We start from the raw sequence: 21,099 nt of genomic DNA, 5'->3' as shown, positions 1-21,099 counted from the left end.
GGAACTTAAGGCTAAATTCAAAATGATCCTCATCTTTTATTAAGTAAAGAAAACAGAAGCAAATGACTAGTAATTTAATTTAGATTGTGGTTTATGTTAGTAATTTTCAGCTTTCCTGATTCATGAAACTCTTGGAGATGGATATTGTGCCTACTTCAACTTTGTGGTCCTGATGCCTCACAAAGTGCAGAAATGTGATAGACGCTGAGATGTTTACTGAGTGACTGAACGAAAGGACCCCTCAGACCACCTGGCTTAAACTGTTACCTTAGCCATGCACACACACAGACTAACTTTCGGATTGAGGAGTAAAGGGAAGACTATGGTATTTTATGCCAGACATTTCAAGAGATTTATGTCTGAGCTTGGAATTGAAATAGAGTACTCTGTCGCAGTAGTCAGCTTTTGTGTAGGCTTTCTCTTTATCTTCCTTTCATTATGTGAATTTCATTCTTTCAGTGATTATATTGTATATGTGTAAAATCACTCCAATACTTGAAAATTGAGTTTGACTTTTAAAGTGTGTGTGTGTGTATATATGTTTGTGTTCCAGCATGTATTTGTTAAGAGCATGTAATGCCAGACTGTGCCCTGTTTAGCTGCTGGCCCGGTGGATCGGTTCGGTGAGGATGTGAGTATCTCCTGGGTGCCAGATCTGTCCTGGATAGGGAGAGTGCTGGAAGTGTCGTGTGCCTGTATCGCAGAAAGGCCTGGAATGAGCTCTAAGCTGCCTGTTGACAAGGTAGAAGACTGTGACCTGGATCACTGGTTCCCAGATTCCAGCCAGGGCCTGGTATCAGATTTGGATGAAGTTTTTACCAGCCCTTGGTCAAAATGAGAAAATTAAGAAAAGTGCAGCTTTCTTTAATAAAGCTAAATTTATTTGATTTAAAGATTGTCTTTTATTCTGAGATTATGTTCTTCTAACCTACTTGGAGTAGATACTTTTTTTGTTAAATGTTGGTGATAATAGCTGTAGCTTTAAAAAAGTTTTTAAGTTAACAAAATTAAAAGGTTAAAAACTCTATATTGGTCCTTTGAATTAGTTTTACACTATACTTGATTTTTGGAATCTAAACCGGAACTAGATGAGATTATTATAATACTATAGATACAGTTTTGTGAGCACTCACACAGAGAACGTTAATTATTTTGTCTGCCTGGGAGTACTTCCACCATTTTTTTGTGTGTGTTTTGAAACGGGGTTTCGCTCTGTCACCCAATTTGGACTGTAGTGGTGTGATCACGGCTTACTGCAGCTTCAACCTCCTGGGCTCAAGTGATCCTCACATCTCAGCCTCCCAAGTAGCTAGGACTACAGACGTGTGCCACCGCACCTGGCTATTTTTTGTATTTTTTGTGGAGATGGGGTCCAACTGTATTGCCTAGGCTGGTCTCGAACTCCTGGGCTCAAGCAGTTGGCTCGCCTCGTCCTCCCAAAGTGTTGGGATTACAGCCATGAGCCACCACACCTAGCCGCCTTCCACCGTCCTCTGAAAAATGCATCCTCCTCCTTTTGACAAATTATCCTGCCCTAACTAACTACACCCAACCTTGGGTTCCAGTGTGGCCAGCAAGGATAATAACCCACCCTGGACTGCAAGCATGAACAGAGGTCTGCCTCTGGATATTGTCAGGTTGGTACTAAGGGAAGAGGTCCTCTTTGGTATTGCTGCAAGTGGCCACAGTTCCAGAAGAATCAGTTGAAAAGAGTGAAGAACTCCAAGGGGGTGTACTAATGTGTTGAAGTCCCTGCGTTTTCATTGTCCTTGCAGTCCAGCTGACACAAAAGCCTTGTATTTTTCTTTTTGCTAAGCTATTACCAGGCATGTTTCTGAACATACTTTGAACTAAGATCCTAACTAATATAGCTTGCAGGTTAATCCTCATAACAGCCTTGTAAGCTAGGATACCAGTTTATCTCCATTTGACAGATGTGAAAACTATAGTTTGCAGAGGTTAAGTAACTTGTGCAGTGTCACACAGCTAGCAAGGCAGAGCCAGAGTTCTGTGTCTGGCTCCCAGGCTGTGACACTAACTGCTCAGCAGCACAGCCCGCCTGGCTGCACTGGTGACACTAGGGTACACATTTGTGCTTTGGAACTGTTGGGGAGTAGATTGGATGTCAGCCTAGAGGGAGTTCTCTAGTGAGGTAAAAAGAGCTCTGTCCTTGTCTTTGCCCTTTTCACAACGGTGACAGATTTTGACCCAGCGTGAGGAAGAACTTTCAAATAATTTCAGCTGCCAGAAAATGGAATGTCTTGGGGAGGCAGTGGACTTCCTGTTGCTGGCTGTGCCGAAGCAGAGGCTGGTGAAATGCCAGCAGCTTTGTATTGAGGACTTAAGATTTGCAGTGAGTGGAGCTTGATGGCCTTTGCCGTCTTCTCATCCCAGGGCATGCTCTTTTTTAAAGGAGAAGAGTTGAAATGCCAAGACTTAACAATAATGAATTTGTTCTGCAGGTATTGAGTGTGTGCTTGATGCAGTTTGGCAGAAGGGTAAAATGCTGAAGAGATGGGATCCTGTTCTTAGACAGTTTCAGTTCACTGGGGAGATGCTTCAGTAGAGGAAAGAAAAGGTAGTGAAAGCTCAGAGGAAGGTCACCTAAGCCAGATTTGGGGTAGGGCAGGGGTGTCAAAAAGATCTCCGGAAACAAATGCTTGTGCTCTGAATCTTGAGTGCCCATTGAGAACTCAAGCTGAGCTGAGCGCTGAGGCTGTGCGTCAGCTCAGTTCTTTCCTTGTTCCCATCTACGGTGCTCACAGCACTTTCTTTCTTGAGATTATTAGATAGTGAATGCACCGATTGTCAGAGTTTTTTGTAATCAGATCAGAAAAGCATACAACCGTGGGCCATCTGGGAAATGAAAATAGCCATTGTTGTATAGATGTCTTGTTTATTTTTTACATGCTCACTGGCCCATACTGTTCTTGTTTTCTGCGTCACCATAGGTCTTATTTCCTCAGTTGGATTGTGAATTTGTTAAAGGCAAAGACTTTATCTTTTAGGTGTTTTATGTAATTCCTTTTTGTAGGTAGGCTTCATAGATGATTGTAGACTGGTTTTCGTAGTATTTTAATTTATGAATACATTGTTTTTGAAAGACCAAAGGACTTGTAACATGCCCTCAGAACAGTAAACAGTGTAACTGAACTATCTTAGCGTTAGCTTTGTACTTTACCCATAGAGCCTTAGGAATGTTTGGAGCTGTCCATTCCTTAGGCTTCTGCTGCAGTACCTTAGGCCAGCATTTTGTTACCCCTCCAAACTCCTCACTATCATTATCAGTACCATTCATGAACCTCCATAAATAAAATCCTACTTAAGCAGTATAAAATCCAAATTCTTTAACCTTGTAATTTGTTAACACTATACCTCACTGACTTCATTTCTCAGCTTCAATCAGGCTGGTTCCTTGGTCTCTTCCAGGTGCCTTATTCCTTATTTAGGACCTTGTTACTATTATTATCACACATTCTCTACTATCTCAATGCTCTTCTTCCTTCAAGATTTCATTCTACAATTTTTCCTGAGATCTGCAGTATACCCTTCTTCCTGCCCCATCCTGAGTGCTACTCACTGGATATGGTACTTGCTTTTTTATATTGTGTGTTAGTACCAGCATTAAAGATTTTGTGTTTATCTTCCACAGTTTCAATTTCCTGTAATAACTTTTGAGCCACTTTAATTCCTGAATTTACCTAAAGCTAGGGTGACCAGCTTGTCCCAGTTTGCTTGAGACTGTCCTGGTTTTAGTGCTAAAAGTACCACATCACAGGGAAACCACTCTGTCCCAGGCAAACTGGGGCAGTCACCCTACTGTTAAAAGTCCAAGTTAAGTTGTGCTTTTGGCCTCTGCACATCCCACTGGTTAATTAGCCACGTGTGCTGTGAGACTTTGCCTTAAACTGTGTTCCAAGCTAAAATGTATGGGAAACATTATTTCTGTCCATCAAACATGTGCTGAATTTCTAAATGTATAAGGTGTTAGGAAAGATAATACAACATGGTTTTGAGGTCCTCAGGGAGTTAAAAACTTTCCTAGCCATATCATTTGGAGGTTTATTAACTGTAATTACATTTGCCTTCTCATTTATATTTACAGATGAAGCGGTCTTGAGAATATAAAGTTGGATTTCTTGATTTCTTCCCAGGTGGTGGTAGAAACCCTTGGCTCATCATCTTCTAATTTAGAAGTTTTTGTTTACCGCACACTGAAGCTAATTTCCTGCTTTTTCTATCTTCTTGAGGCTTCCTTGTGGCATCCTGGGAAGTGCTTGGTGGTGTAAATGGTCCCACCGTGGCTGATGGCGAGATGAGTCTGGTGGGCTCTCACAATCAGGCCAGCCAGCTGTCTCTGGCACACCACCCTTTTACTGCATAAGAAGCACAGGCGTATAGTCTCCCTGAAAACTTCAGGTCCGCTAGAGCTTTGAAGCTTTTATTAAAGTTTTCTCTTCTAGGTCACTAATTTAACATGTGAACAAGAGCAGTCTCAGCACCTTCTTTTTATGTATCCTGTCTGGGAAGAGGCCACTTTGTGTCTTCTTTTTCTCCCCTCCGTATAAGCTAGTTATAAGCTAGTTTTCTGGTCCACAATGTTTCAAGGCATGGCAGGAGCTTGTGACAGCTCCTCTTCAGCATTCCTTTTTTTTAAAATTATGAGCAAATAACATGTGAGCAGACAGCTATGCTACATGACCCAAATATTTTAAAGACCGGTTCTGCATGAACAAAATTTAGCATTATCAAATAAAACTCATGTCTCTAACTTGACACTTATTGTAATAGGAAGACCCAGTTGTAGCATATCCTCAGAAGTGCCCTTCTTTTCTTTCTTCTTCCCCTGTATCCCTCTGTACTTCTGTTCTTTGCTCCTTTCCAAGGACTCATTTCCATTCCATTCTGTAAGAAAAGGCTGTGTGACGCTTAAAAGACCCAAAGACCCTGGCCCAGAGAGTCCTTCTTTCACTTTTTTTTTTTTGGCTGTTGTTAATATTGTGTCCCTTGTTTATATTTTTCTTTAGTAGTTTTATTTTGGAATGAATTTGAATTTGTAAGAGTTGTACAAAAGAGCATAGAGTTAATGTGAACTCTTCAGCCAGCTTCCCGCTAATGTTAATAGCTTATGTAACCTTGGTCAATTTAGCTCAACTAAGAAGCTAACGATGCTATTAGCTAAACTGCAGGTTTTATTCACGTTTGCCTAGTAGTTTTATTCACATTTCCCTAGTTTTTCCACAAATATTCTTTACCTATTTCAGGTTCACATTCAGGATACTACATAGCATTTAGTTGTAGTGTCTCAGTCTGTGACAGCTTTTTCATCTCGTCTTTCAAGACCTTGACGTGTTTTTTTCTATTGAATTAGATTTTTTTTTTTTTTTTTTTTTTAAGATGGAGTCTCGCTCTGTCACCCAGGCTGGAGTGCAGTGGCGTGATCTCCCCTCAGTGCAACTCCAGCTCCTGAGTTTGAGCAATTCTCCTGCCTCAGCCTCTTGAGTAGCTGGGATTACAGGTGCGCACCACCAGGCCCAGCTGACTTTTTGTATTTTTAGTAGAGACGGGCTTTCACCATGTTGGCCAGGGTGGTTTCGAACTCCTGACCTCAAATGATCTGCCTGCCTCAGCCTCCCAAAGTGCTAGGATTACAGGCATGAGAATGAGATTTTTATTTTGCCTCAAATAATACATATTAAAGCTCTTTAAACATAGAAATATACTAATACAAAAGGAAGAATTTTATAATTACTCGATTTCTGTTCTAACAACTCACCCCTTAGAAACGTCGTCAAATTGACTTTTAAAAATGTAGACGTAATTTCAGACTTAGAGAAAAGTTGCAAATAACAGAAGAATCTGTGGATACCCTTTCCTTAGATTCCCCAACAAAACCTTGACACTTTTATTGTTCAGGTAGTGTCTTATAGTACGCCTCCTGGTTTGGATTTGTCTGATGGTTTTTTTGATTAAGCAGAGGTTGTGGATTTCGGGAAAGACCCACAGAGGTGGTATCCTTTGCCCTTGTGTCACGTGAGCAGGCACAAGACATCAACATGGTTGGTTATTGGTGATGTTAACCTTGATCCCTTCAGGTTAAAGTGGTATCTGTCAGGTTTCTCCTCTAGAAAGTGACTTTTTCCTTTTCCATGATGTTTGTTAGAAACAAATCACTAAGTCCAGCCCACGTTCAGGGGACTGGGAATTAAGCTCCACTTCCTGGAGGGAGGAGAATCACGAATTTGTGGGCATACCTTAAAACTACCACAGTAACTAGTAAATACTTTTGGGAAGATAACCTTGTGCTTATACCAATAACCTGTTTCTCCTTAAAGTTTGGCTCTCTGAATTTAGCATTCATCAATGCATATTGCACACAGCAGTCATTGAGTCAATCCATGATAGTTTCTTGATCTTTAATGTTCTAATCATGATTTTGTTTCCCTTACTCTTCCTACATTTAGTAATTGGAATTCTTCTGTAAGGAAGATTTGTCTCTTCTCCTTCATGTATGTATTTATTATTCAGTCATCTGTTTACAACAGTATGGATTCACAGATACTTTTTAATTTACTTACTAATCCGGCATTTGTGTTACTTCTTTTGTTGCTCAGATTATTCCAGCTTTGGGCCATTGGGAGTTCTTTCATGTTGGCTCTTGTATCCTTTGGAAATGCCATCCCCCCTGTTTCTTTTCAGCCCCACTTCCTTATTTTTTGATATCCTGGCATTACCAGAGTCTACAGACTCATCTTCTGTTTCCCCTGCCCCAGCGTTGGAATCAGCCATTTCTCTAAAGAGTCCTAGTTCTTTTTATTGGAAAATAGTATTTTAAAAGCAAGATCTGGGTACTGAGTGTGTGTGTTGTTGCTGGAGTGTCACTGCTTGTAGCACTTTCAGAGGGCAGAGCTAGAAAACATACACACATGTACCGACCCAGGTGTACACACATCTGTTACTGCATCTCTCTTTGTATATTTATTAAGGCAAGCCTGAGTTCATTCTGCTGTCTCAGACTCTAGCCCCTCGGGGTTCATTTCCAGATTCTCTCTTTTGCTTTTTGTTGATGGAGTGTGGGCCGTACAGCAGTTAAACCTAGCTTCCATGTTTACTTTCTGCTGAGTGCTGTGGCTCATTGGTGAGAAAGGGATCTTTTGACTTGACTCGCATGGACGTGTTCTAGCAGGAAGGTTGTCCTCATCCCTCCTGTGAGTGGTCCTCCAGAGCTCTTTGAAATGGCTACAACACTGCAGATCAAAAACACCTGCTTCTCAGGTGCTTCGCTTCTCACCTTTCAGATGGGACATGCCCAGTTGTGTCTTCTAAGCCTTGTTTCGGATAATTTTAAGAGTTGTCACTTTAGTAACTATCTCTAACACAGGGGTCAGCAAACCTTTTCTTTGAAGTGCAGTAAATGTTCTAGGCTTTGCGGACCATAAGGTATTTGTTTCAAGTACTCAAGTCTTTGTCTTGTGAAAGCAGCTATAGATGGCACATGAACGAATGAGTATGGCTTTGTCTTACTAAAATTTTATTTACAAAAACAAGGTTTTGTATTTGACCTGCAGGCCATGGTTTACCATCCCATGGACCCATTAAGTATATTCTCCTCCTTTTCTTTGTCTCATTCTCACTGCGTTTGTGGGCTTTGATACGTTAACATTTGTGCATCAGTAGAAGAATCTGGCTTCTAGAGAAGAAGGACTTTCCAAGGGCATTATACTCCTAAATACAGTTTGTTTATGGTACTAGTGTGGCCACAAGGCCCTGCTATACAAGCTCTGTGTCTTCCTTCCCGTTATTACTTCTGCTTCCCTTCTCAGGAACCTGAAATCATATGGTAGTTTGTTTGTTTGTTTAAGTGAATTTTTTTTTTTTTGAGATGGAATCTGGCTCTGTTACCCAGTCTGGAGTGCAGTGGCAGGATCTCAGCTCACTGCAACCTCCACCTCCTGGGTTCAAGCAGTTCTCCTGCCTCAGGCTCCCAAGTAGCTGGGACTACAGGCACGCACCACCACACCTGGCTAAATATTTTTTGTATTTTTAATAGAGATAGGTATCACCATGTTGGCCCGGCTGGTCTCAAACTCCTGACTTCAGGTGATCCACCCACCTCAGCCAGAGTGCTGGGATTACAGGTGTGAGCCAGCACGCCCAGCCTTTAAGTGAATTTTTATTTGAGTATAGCATGCATAACAAGTTTGTATGGATCATAAGTCTTAGAACTGGATGAATTTTTGTAGCAATGTTTGAAGAGTCTGTTTTTAGATGAGTTTGCTAAGGTGGCACCGTATGTGATGATTCTGTGTGAAGAAGTCAGTGTTACAGGACTGTGTCCTCGGTCTGAACCGGCATGGTTAGTTTAGTTGTTTAAATTGAGGGTCCGCTTATAATTAGTATTTGAGATTTACTGAAGAGGAGAGAGGGTTGAGTATTCAGTGGCCCAGAATCTTGATACGGGAATTGGTAAGGTTTATGTTCAAGGAGCTAGAGAAGATTTAAATTTTATGTATTTGAATTACTCAATGTGCGTATGTGTATATATATATATATATTATATTTGTAAATATAAATATATAAATATATTTGGTCATCTTAAATTTTTTTTCTCATTAGAATTCAGTTAAGGCCAATATTTGAACTTTAATACAGTTTTGGTACTTGCTATATCTCACTATAGTACATTTAATTGTATGTAATTATAGGGAAAGACTATTAGATTTGAAGTCAGAACACTTGGTTATAAGTGCCAAGTTTACTACTTATTTTTAAGATGTTAGGAAAGTGATTTAACCTGTTTGGGTCCAAATCCTTTATCTGTGAATTAAGGAAACCATCTGCCTGCCTTCCTTTACAGGTTGTTGAAAGAATCAGACAGGACAGATGTCCTATTTATAGCTCTTTAATGCATATTTAGGCAAGCAGTGGCAGTGCTGTGGCTTTTCTCTAACTTACATATCATTTACCCAAACAGCCCTTATCTTCCAGCCAGCTTGGCTGCTTAGCCATATTGAATTACTACTAGTTTCTCTTATCTAGAACAACTTCTGCCCAACTCATGGTGGACAGGACCATGTGTCATGAAGTGATTTTATTCATTCTTGCATTCAGTACTCTTAACAGGCACCTACCCTGTGTCAGACACTGTTCTAGGCACTAACATTTCAGCAGTGAATAAAATCAGTCCATCTTCTACCCTCATGGAGCATATAATCCTGAGGGTAATGTAGGCATTAATTAAAAAATAAATATAATTGTAGCTGTGATGAGTGCTAGAAATACAATGCTTTGATATGTGAATTTAATCTAGATAGGAAGTTTTGTTTTTTTTTTGTTTTAAGCCATTCCCCCGTGGTTGGACTAAGGTAGAAGGAAAGAATATTCCATGAAATGGGAAGTAGCATGGTCCCATGAGGGATTAATAGGCCGCCACTGCGGGCAGAGCAGTGAGGGCGAGGAAGACTGGTAGCTGGCTGGGGATGCAGGGTTCCCAGCCATGCGAGGGAGGCTTGTCTTCACAATGGAAGTTCACGCAAGCTGTTTGCACTGTGAATTTGACATGAGCAGGTTTTAAGTAAATGTTAAGGAGCAGTTTCAAAACTAGCCTTGTACTTTTTTTTTTTTTTTTTTTTTTTTTTTGAGACGGAGCCTCACTCTGTCGCCCAGGCTGGAGTGCAGTGGCCGGATCTCAGCTCGCTGCAAGCTCCGCCTCCCGGGTTTACGCCATTCTCCTGCCTCAGCCTCCCGAGTAGCTGGGACTACAGGCGTCCGCCACCTCGCCCGGCTAGTTTTTTGTATTTTTTTTTTTTTTAGTAGAGACGGGGTTTCACCATGTTAGCCAGGATGGTCTCGGTCTCCTGACCTCGTGATCCGCCCATCTCGGCCTCCCAAAGTGCTGGGATTACAGGCTTGAGCCACCGCGCCCGGCCGCCTTGTACATTTTTAAGAACTTCGAATAAAGGTTATTATTGCAACTCAAATTTGTTATAACCTATTTGTTAAAGAGAGGATTGTTATGAGACTATAGTTTCATTCTTCATGAACTGGTAGGAGTTTGGAGTTTGTCAGCAAACATTCTATCAGTGCTAAAAGTTTTTATAATGAAAGAAATAGGCAAAGTAGATCAGTACACTCACTTTTCTCCCATTGACCCAGGAGACAGATGGCTTAACATGTTCTGGGTCTAGTTGACTTTTAGATCTTGAAATTAAGGTTTAATGATGACCAAGCTTTAAATAAATTGTAGAAAAGTGTTCTTTGAAAAGCACATTATAACTTTTATGTTGGTTTCTTATATTTATTTCTTTTATTCTTTCCTTTTAACTCAGAACTATAAGGTTTTGTTGCCTACTAAGTTATAATCTGAGTGCAGAAGGAAACTTGATTTGGCTTTATGGAATACATTTACATTCAATGAAACTGAGCTCTGTTTCTCATTCCGTACAAAAGGGATCAAAGACATTGGTTTGAGAGATCAAGTCGTGTGTTAATAAAACACAAATATTCCATCAAGTAATACTCTGAAGGAGCTGGTGTAGTTTATTTCTTCTCCAGAAAGTCTTCCAGCAGATAAATAATGAGAAGTAGTATGGCATAGAAAAAAATACAGTTAGGTCAGCCTTTCTAGTTTAACCAGCTCAGACCCCTGAGCTGTTTTTGCCTCAGTTTCTACGCCTTGGAGAACAATGCCTTGTTGTTACTGTTAGCTTTGTTGGGAAGTAAAGTGCATACAGTGCCTGGCACCTGATGGCAATCGGTGAATGTTTTTACTCTCCTCATCGCTGTCCTCATGAAACGCTCCTTCTAGGTCCCACAAAGACCATTGGTATTTTATGACAAAGTAGCTTACGAATATTTTTCTTTTTTTAAAGGAGAAATTGTCGTAAATGAAGTCAATTTTGTGAGAAAATGCATTGCAACAGACACAAGCCAGTACGATTTGTGGGGAAAGCTGATATGCAGTAACTTCAAAATTTCCTTTATTACAGACGACCCAATGCCATTACAGGTGTGTTTTATTTGTACACTGTTTCATTGTATCAGGCTTTCAACTCTTAGTGGTACATATTATATAAAACATAGGTATGGAAAAATTATAATAAAAGTATTAGGTAATACAATGTAAGATTTAAAATATAGTTTAAGAAGAATGTTGGAACTTGCTTGAGAAGTATCATTAGTTGGAGGATTGTAAGTCACCTTGCTTTATCCTCTGTGTTCGTTATATGTCCTTTTCATTAAGGAAGTTATTCCCTCTCTTGCAGATCTTTTAACCTGCTTATAAAAATGACATAAAGAAAAAGCTATTTGCTAAGTGATCTTACAAATGCCACACATTTTACTGATTTCATAGGTTTTTTTGTTGTTTGGTTTTTGATTTGTTTGTTTTGAGCCTGCATCTCACTCTGTCTCTCAGTCTGTAGTGCAGTGGCACGATCTCAGGTCACTGCAGCCTTTGTCTGCTTCCTGGGCTCAAGCTATCCTGCCACCTCAGCCTCCTGAGTAGCTGGTACTACAGGTGCATGCCACCACTCCCAGCTAACTTGTGTTTTTTGTAGAGATGGGGTTTTGTTATGTTGCCCAGAGTGGTCTCGAACTCCTGAGCCCAAGCAATCTGCCTGCCTTTCCCCCACAAAGTGCTGGAGTACAGACCACTGCACCCAGCCTACCATTGTTTCTTAAAATTAATTAGAGTTCTTTTCCTAAAAAGTTAAATTCTAGTTTCTAGGAAGAGTGAAGAATAGTATCGATTTAAAAATTTTTAATAGCCCTCTTGCTATTTTATGTTCTTACTAGAAAGTAATAGTCCATATAATTTTGGTTTTTAGAAGTTCAAGCATTCATTTGCTTAACTTAAAAACCCTGGACTTTTCTGTCAGCCATTTTCTATTTTGTTTTGTAAAGTATTATACACATTTACTCCTAGATCTTTCTTTATAGTAATTGTTCTGTAATGAAATATTGGCATATGAACTGTAAACTTTTAAATTTAAGGATCTAATAATTTAGTGTAAGTGTATTTCATGTAGTCATTCACTAATTTACCATAATTTGTTATACTGTACAAATATTTATTGTACTGTATATTTGTGTGTGCATTACAGTCTTAGGTATATTTAGACTAAATTGAAGGCACTTAAAGATACCCCCTGTGTAGAGACAGTAGCTTATTTGGATGTAGGCTTGGGTGTTTCTCTTTGTTTTTAGCTTCATAATGATCATTGGCCCCAGACTTCACTGTAAATGAGAAGCAGATACCTGGAACAGCTTAAATCCAATTACCACTATTAGGAAAAAGTAAACCAATGCCCTACTGACAACAGATTAATAGTGTTAACTATGTCCTTAGTTTGAACATGCAAAACCTTTTTCTAAAGATTTTTATTTCTGGTAGACTTTGTGCTTTAAAAAGATAGTTATTTTCCACTTTAAAATCTCCATTGTGAAAATCAAACATGATTTTACCCATTTAAAATGTGATGACCTAAGAGCCCTTTTTTCTTTAATATGTTGTGGCCAGCTTATCCAGATCTAGACATGCAAATGCTTGCCGGTAAAGTGATTGATGATAGATATTCCATATCTTAGATATTATAATAAGATTGTGTGTACATTTTAGCCTAATTTCTATCTGTCAACATTGGAATGGCCCTAGCTACCTAGACAAAAGCTTTTTGTGCTTTTCAGAGATAATTGTCACAGTTTATCATCACAATATAAGGCTTATACTACCATTGTGAGATTATTGGGAAAAGAATTAATATGAACATAATTTTTTATTTCAGAAATTCCATTACAGAAACCTTCTTCTTGGTGAACATGACGTCCCTTTAACATGTATTGAGCAAATTGTCACAGGTACGTAGTATTCCTTCCGTACATACTCTAAAAGTCGATTCCACTCTGGAAGTATTATTTGAAAAGTTACACCTCTCAAAATACTTGGATTGGCGTTTTATTTCTGTAAGTTTACTTTTGCCATGTTTTTGAGTCCCAGGAACATAAAGAGGGAGATGTCAATAAATTATTTTAAAAGAAAGATAAGAAATATATAACTTTTCATAGTTTCTAAGTTTTTTGTCTTCTTTTTAATTAAAATTAATCATTAAATGTATCTAAATGGTGGTTTTACGCAAATAATCATTTAAAATATCTTCCAAAGCAAAGTTAAAACCAACCTCCAAGTTCTAGGAATTACAGACAAGTATGAAACATTCTTCTAGACAGGCAGAGCTCAAATGATGGGTGACCCTCCAATTATGTTCACTAAGAATTTGTACAAAAGGGTTAGTAACAAGAAATAACTGTTATGCATTTTATTTTCTTTATTTTTTTTTTCTTCTTTAGTAAATGACCACAAGAGGAAGCAGAAAGTCCTAGGCCCCAACCAGAAACTGAAATTTAATCCAACAGAATTAATTATTTATTGTAAAGATTTCAGAATTGTCAGATTTCGCTTTGATGAATCAGGTCCCGAAAGTGCTAAAAAGGTAATACTGTTAAGTTTTATCAAGTTCTGGGTTCTGTACTGTATTTACTGATTTCAATTCTGTATGGCAGTTTTCATTTCTCAATTGCTCAGATGTTTTTTAGGGGAAGTTGTCAGACATTTTCTTAAGTAAAGTCAAAGCCAAGAATGTTAATAGAACTATTTTCGTGGATTGGTTTATGGCTGTTTTAAAGTGTTCTATGTAATTTTTTATCAGCTTCTAAAATACTAAAGACTCTTAACGTGGAAATTAGCTTTTTTTTTTTTTTTTTTTTTTTTTTTTTACATAAAGCTCCTTACTTGTCAGTTTCTTTTCTTGGTTAAAAAGGTTGAAAAGTTGGCAATATACTGTGATTAAGGTTTGGTTAGGCTTTTAATTCAGTACTGCAGACGTTTACCAACAAACTGTAAGCTAGACTTATGTTACATAAGATTTAGGTAAATATATAGTTACAGGAAAGGCCTAGTAATTATTAGTGGTTTAAAGAAATGTTATGAATTGAGTGACACTCAACAGGGGCAACTCAAAGCGAGTAACTTTTTAACTGCCTTATTTTTCCCCAGCCTTCCAGATAATGTCTTATTACCCTGCTTGTAAAGTAAGAGTCAAGGGCATGTTTTCCATGCTTTGCTTTGCCAGAGGAGTGAAGTTGGTAGACCTAATATGCCCCTGTGTAGTCACAGACTTTCCAGTAGGAAGCCTGCGCGCATGTATGGAAGTAGAGCAACAGTATCTTAGTAGAAATAGGAAGTAGCTTTCTCTCAGAATGGAGGCAGCCTTTGCACCACCAAGCAATGAGTGCCTTTGTTTTCCATGGTCAGTCAGGTGACTGCAGTAAATTTTCTGTTGATACCAAAATGAGGCTGGCAAAAATATTGTAAGGCAACTGTCTTCATATACTTTGGTGAAGAGGTGGTAGATTTGTTTTTAGATTGAGAACCAACAGTTTCTTCACAGGAAGGCAAGCAGGAGATGAATATATGAAAATACATCTGAAAATATGTGACTGTCTAGCAGAGTAGAGTGGTTGTAGGCTCCTCTATGGGTAAAAGTTTTCAAATAGTCTGTATAACCATGTCTCAGCATGCTGCATTTCTGAAAATTCAACTAGATGACTCTTAAAGCCTCTTCGACCTGTTCGATTGTGCTGCTTGTGATTTTGGCATTTTACTAATTTAAAGTGCCTATGCTTATATAGAAGAACTTTAGAATTCATGATGTACATAAAATATTTCAGACAGGTTACTTCCTCAAGCTTATTTATATTTGTAATTTAATTGATCAAAGCATCAAAGACCTGCTTATGAAAACCTTAAGATGTGTAGCATCTCAAGATTAGGGACATCACAGAACTTGCTAGATTGAGTTAGGACAGCATATTCCTAAGGAAGAAATTGATGCAATTGATCCGATCTCTTTCGGAAAGTTAAATTCTCCCTCTTTTACTGTATTTTTCAATTGACACTATTTTAATGAGTGAAAATAATTATTTTTGGCCTAGTTCTTGAACCATCTGTAGTACTTGTTGGTCATTTTTGATGTTGAGGCAGCGTGCTAAATTTTGCACGTAGAAAGAAGGAAAAGATGCAGTTTCTTGCCCTAGAGAACTTAAATCTAGTGAAAAAGATAAAGCATGAACAAATGAAAAGTAATGGTACAAAGTGGCAGCATAAAAGATGTATCTACACAAATAGTTGATTTCCAGATGAACAGAGCATAGTAAGTGATGTGGAAATTCAGAATATCCCCTATGTGTTGTGCTGCTGGTTCATGAAGAGAGCTGTACTAAACCATCTGCACAAAACAAACCAGTCCCTCATATGCCCTCTCTTAAGACCAAGTTTCAGACAAAAATCTTTTCCCCAGTATCCTAAAATATAAAAAGCATGTGAGTCTTTGTCTTTGGTATAGCCACGGTGGTTGCAGGTCAGGGGAGGGTGCAGGAAAAAAAAAAAAAAACAGATGCAATGAGAATATAGTTTTTTTTCTGATTTACATGTTTCAAACACAGGGTTAAGTTATATGTGGCTACCAAAGCTTGATGGCTTTGCGAGTTAAAAGCAAAAATTATGGCATATTCTTTTATTTCAAGTGAAAAGTTCTCATCTAAAATTCGGTAGTGGTTAGGAAATTATGGCTCATTTTTACCTCCTGGAAGCTTTGAATACTGTTTTCTTTGGAAAATGTTTTGCTGTTTTATCAGTTGCTTTAAAATGACCAAATGCATGTTTGGAGTTCTCTGGTGGGTAAACCATTGATTCATTTTGAAATACCTAAGACATTTATGTTTTTCTTTTGAAAAATGAAATTCGGAAATACTAAATTGGTTCACATTTTGTTACATGTTCTAAACCCTTCTGGTTGTCTTGTTGGTGTTGTTTCAATTGTATTATGACAAAATTAGTTTGCTTTGGGGCACTTGTAATCATTAATATTCATCCTCATTATCCTCTAGCTGTCACAGGAAAATAGTGATATTTGGGAAAGGTCTGTATAAAGAAAGAAGGAATTTGATGATGCAGAATTGGACATCTAACCTCATAGCAACTTAGAGCCACCATTTTCCTTTGCAGAACCTTTGCTCAAAACTGAAGGGCAAAATAATAAAGATTGTTTTTAATGATTTATCTATGTATCTATCTGTGTAGATAAAGATAAATATGTAGATACGTATGCATAACAAGTGAAATATATGCCTTTTGTTTCCACTTTATTCTCTGATTAGCTGGTTGTGAACCACTTCTTCAGGAATACTTTATAGAGGTGAATTCCATTCATCTGATTAAAGAACAAGTTGGCCTTTTTATGAACTGTTATTTTTTGACTTGAATCTGGTACTGTTTTTTGGTGGCTTTCAGGCCACAGAAATAAAGGAAACCACTTGTGTTTGCAAATGAGATAGAACTTAATGAGGTTTGAGTGTTTCCTGGATTTGAGCTTCTTCAGTGCTGTACCACAGGTCATCTTAGAAAAGAAACCGTCCACTGTGGGTGCTTCTGGCTTCTGTCCAGAGAAGATTATCAGCTTTGGTCCAAAAATTGATTTAAAAGTAGTTTACTACTTTTTCTCCAGTAAAATATTTGCCATAATTTAATGTCTTTAATACCAGCATTTTCTTCATTTCCTATGGTAGCCAGGACAAATGAACTGTTTCAGATCTTTCAAAAACTCTTAGGATGGAAGATAGGAATTTGGACTTAGGTTTTTAAAATAGCATGTATGTAAAAGTGCAAAGAATGGGGCCCTGGCCTGCTTTCTCGTCTTAGAATGTTCCACAGTAACAACGTGAAGACAATCCAGGTACACAAGTTTGTATGCCTTAGTCTGTGTGCCCAAAGAGACCCCTTAGGGTCAATATATAAGTTATACATTGAAATTAACTACCGAAAAACAGTATATTTAGTTCGAGTTCTGCTACCCCCCAAAAAAACCAGTAATTCAACTGACTTTCAGTTTGACAGTGTTTTTTATAGACTTCTTTCAATGTAGATGCTTTTGGATATACTCATTGGTTTCCTAACCTAATTTGATATTGTGCTATTTTTAAGGGGCTTTAAAAAAAATACACCGTGTTGGGTTTTGCCTTGAAAATAGGCTTTGTTTCTTTTTTGCCTCATGACCGCAAAAAAACATGTCCATGATCAATGATATGTGAGTTTCTTTTCTGTAAACAGAGCATGTGACTACTTTCTAATTGTTTTGGGAATGTGATAGACATTATGACTATTGGCTTGGAGCATTTTCCTTAACATATTGGTAACTACTTTTGTCAACGAGTATTAGTGTAGCTGCTGTTGGACCCAGAGCACCTTCAGAAAGCTACTGAAGTTATGCTACAAAATGCAGACATCTTCAGATCTTTACTCAAGTCTGCACAGGGAGGTCTTTCTTGGTCTCCTTCTCTACTTTTTAACCTGCTTCCCTCTTCTCACTATAACACTTCATATTCACCTTCCCTGCTGTATTATTTTTCTCTTTTAGCATTCATAGTTATCTTTCTGTATTTTTTTCTCCTTTATCTTGTTTAGTGTCTGTCTTCCCACTAGAATGTAAGCTTCATGAGGACAGGGATTAGTGTCTGTTTCGTTCACTGCATCTCCAGGGCTTACAACATTGTAGGTACTCAGTAAATATTTGTTAAATGAATGTGAAATGTGGCATTTATCTAAGGAATTGACCTTAATGGTAGAAGTATAACAGAACCACCTACATCCTACTTCTCATCCACATAACTCTTATGTGAATACCTTGGAAATAAAGCAACATAAGCACAATTAACTAAGGAGACACTTTATATTGAAACTGTTGTTATGGGTTTCTGGAATTAATACTCTGAAATTGGCTCCCTCTAGGAAGGCTTGTGAAGAGAGTAGTGTTGAACAGACACAATAGTTTCCAAGAAAGCATAGTTGGCTAAGAGGAGTAGGATTTTCCAAGCAAAGAGTGTGGCAGAGGAGATGGCTGGGGCTAAGTCAGACAGAATGTGTTCAAACCTGTTTTTCTCTGACCTGAGATTGCTGAGGGAATATTGGGAAGGTACAGTGGTCTGGTGAGGAGAGCCAGTTTTGTCAAGAATCGAGAATGAGGAGATTTAATTTGTTATGCAGATGTCTGGGAACCACAGCAGATTATCAAGAGAGCAAAATTGTTAGTCAAAATTACATCATTAGAAGGTAATTCTTAAGTTTTGTAGATTTCTGGAATGTAAGGAAGCTCTCGGAGGTGCCATGAGGTGAGTATGGCCTAAGGATGTGGCTATGGCAGTGTAGCAAAATGGACAACTATGAAAAATGTCTAGAGAAAAGTGCAACAAAGCTTATCAATGGTGCCCACACTAGTAGGAAGGATGAGAACTTTTTCAAGGTACAGACTTCAGTAGTTTTGCTGCTAGAAATGCTTTAAGGAAAACTGTTGAAAAGATTAGGAATGGGAATATAGATAACCAGCTCCTAAATTTTGCAAGTGGGACCATCATAGTAGAAAGCTCTCCTATAGGTATTGAGGAATCAAGATACCACGTAAGTTTTAATAAGCAGGTTTTTTTTTTTCTTCTTGACCAAAACTAATGACAAATTCTATCCCCTTGTTTGTATATTTTAACTTAGTTAGGAAACATTTATTCTCTAGAAGACCTTTAAAATGTAGTTTAAACAAGTTGACACATGCTTACTGGTTAATGAAATGTGCATCAGCCCACTACAAACACCACTAATTTGATATGAACTAACAATTAACTTTTCTTACTTGCTTACTGGCAAAAGTATATCATTCTGGCTTAACACTTTATCTTCTAAATAATATTTAATCTTTTAAAGTAAGTTTTTCTGCTTTGTTCTCCTTGCATATGTCTTAAATTTCTTCCTTCCTCTTTGCTCACTGAAGAGCATTTTTTCCCATGTTCTGGTGACTACCAGGGTTTGTAAGCCTAGAGCACCATCCTTCATTCTATCTAGCAGCAGTTGAGAATAACAACAGCCATATTTCCATATATGGAGATCCTCCGAAGGCCTAGCCTGCATTATGCTTGTTAATTCTTACCACAGCCTAGGTATTACTTTCGTTTTACAAGTGAGCAAACTGAGGCTAGATGAGAGGAATTGACTTCACACATGTTATGTAGCAAGTACTTGATAGAGCTGGGATTCAAGCCCCCCGATCTGTTTGATTCTAAAGCCCGCACGTTTTCCATCACAGGGCACACAGTCCCAAACCATTTTACTCAAACACAATTTGTGTGTGTGTGTGTGTGTGTGTGTGTGTGGTTTTTTTGATGTACCTCTTTGAGCCACCCATGGGTTTTTGGAATTTCTTGCTAATTTTAATTTTTTGTAATTATGCTTCTTTATTTAGATTTTTAAATCCATGAGGTGTAAACTTTAAAGTTTCATGCCTTATATTAATTCTTTATAGTCCACCAAAAATGAAACTGTTTTCTTCCTTTATTGGAGTGAACATGTAGTCACTGACTTTTTGGAGAATGCTTCTTTAGTTTCAAGTTTTCTTTATTGGACTAAAATTACTTTCCAATTAAAATTTAACTCAGCAGATACTTTCTCAATACTTGCCATGTGCTAACTAAAGATAAATAATGTCTTGAGGGCGTGACAGTGAATGAGATACCTGGCCTTAAGGAGCTCTTTTATATTCTAGGTCAACAGAAAAACCTGTAAATAGTGTCTATAATCACTGCCCCACAATGATCCTCCCAGTGTCCAAGGCCTTATTGTACATTTCATTTAACTAAGTGTGTTAAAATCAAATTCTAAATGTAGAATTTTTCCTAGGTATGCCTTGCAATAGCTCATTATTCCCAGCCAACAGACCTCCAGCTACTCTTTGCATTTGAATATGTTGGGAAAAAATACCACAATTCAGGTAAATATGAAAATATTAAATATTGTAACTAATTTTACATGTGTAAATTTTACTCTTATGTTTACCGGAAGCCTCTAAGTACATGACCTTTAATGATTGTAGAATTACTAGCTTCATACCTTAGAGAAGTAAGCACTACATGCTAAAAGAGCCAATAGTTTGTCAGATTATTTCTTGACAAGTTACCAGGAAGAACTTGTAATGCTATGAATATGGGCTTATAAGTTATGTCATATATTTAACCTCCAGTCATTGGCTTGTATTTTAGGATGAAGAATATATAACCTACCCTTTTTAATTGATAGCTTGAGTTAAAGTAACCTTATCTTTTCAGAAAACTGGCAGAAAACTAAAAGATACATTAAAAGCATAATCTTTTCTGGCAAGGTGTGATTTCATGCAAAAGCTAAAGTGATTAAAAACTTTGTGGACTTCATTAAGATTCTCAAAATACTGAGTTTCTATTTCTGAATAATACTGATGAAAGGAAGATGAGCATTTTTCCAAGGACAGGTATATTCTGGACAGCTTTTGTGAAAGTAAATAGTTTTGTCTGTATATCTGACAGTCATGACATGACCAAGGAAGATTCCAGATGATCATGCAATTCCGTACATTCTGTTTCTGTACAAATGTAATTTTAATAAGCTGCTTTTAAAAATCTCTTAAAAGGATAGAGAAAAACAAAGAACCATGTCTCCTGTTAGCCCCCTTGTCAGTTAGTGACTGCACGTCAGTTAACTGAGCGAAGCCTGTGTTCTTTTATTTAAGCAAGAAAAGTAAGTCAGCTGTGTATTTATAATGAAAAATCCATTCACCCAGCATGGTCTGGGCCATACAAATTATTAATTGTACTGAAATTTTATATTTTGTTACCATAAAACATGTAGTAATTTAAATAAAGGGTATAATAAAAGTATATTCCAGCAACACTATATTGTAAATACATTAAAATGTATCAGTGTATGGTATCTGAAGATATATGTGTATAAGTAAATTTTCCTTTGTTTAAAAGATACCTACCTTTCTGTTAAGCACTGAGAGGACCAAAAAAAAAAAAAAAAAACTTAATACTATAGAGATAATATATGAAAATAATGCTTTGCAGAACAGCTTTTATCATATAGTATTATATTTATAGAAATTGTATAGCAGAAGTATTTGTAACTTAATTTTTCTTATCAAGATGTACATAATTGTAACTTAGGCTTAAGCAATACAGTTATTTTTTGAA

General features: G+C 37.7%; 1 protein-coding gene across 3 annotated transcripts in view; it reads left to right on the top strand.

Moving 5' to 3' along the window:
- MTMR10 (myotubularin related protein 10) overlaps positions 1-21,099 on the top strand; it is a 53,535-nt gene that overhangs the window by 4,090 nt on the left and 28,346 nt on the right. For all 3 annotated transcript variants that reach the window (XM_023195675.1, XM_023195677.1, XM_023195676.1), the window contains exons 3-6: positions 10,872-11,008; positions 12,786-12,858; positions 13,348-13,490; positions 19,775-19,865. In XM_023195675.1, the coding sequence (XP_023051443.1) occupies positions 10,872-11,008; positions 12,786-12,858; positions 13,348-13,490; positions 19,775-19,865 (444 nt within the window). The remainder of the gene's footprint in view (positions 1-10,871; positions 11,009-12,785; positions 12,859-13,347; positions 13,491-19,774; positions 19,866-21,099) is intronic.

This window comes from Piliocolobus tephrosceles, chromosome 6, assembly GCF_002776525.5.
Source record: "Piliocolobus tephrosceles isolate RC106 chromosome 6, ASM277652v3, whole genome shotgun sequence".
NCBI lineage: Eukaryota > Metazoa > Chordata > Mammalia > Primates > Cercopithecidae > Piliocolobus > Piliocolobus tephrosceles.
The sequence above is the reverse complement of the archived record's forward strand: the minus strand, read 5'-3'. Positions and strand labels throughout refer to the sequence as shown.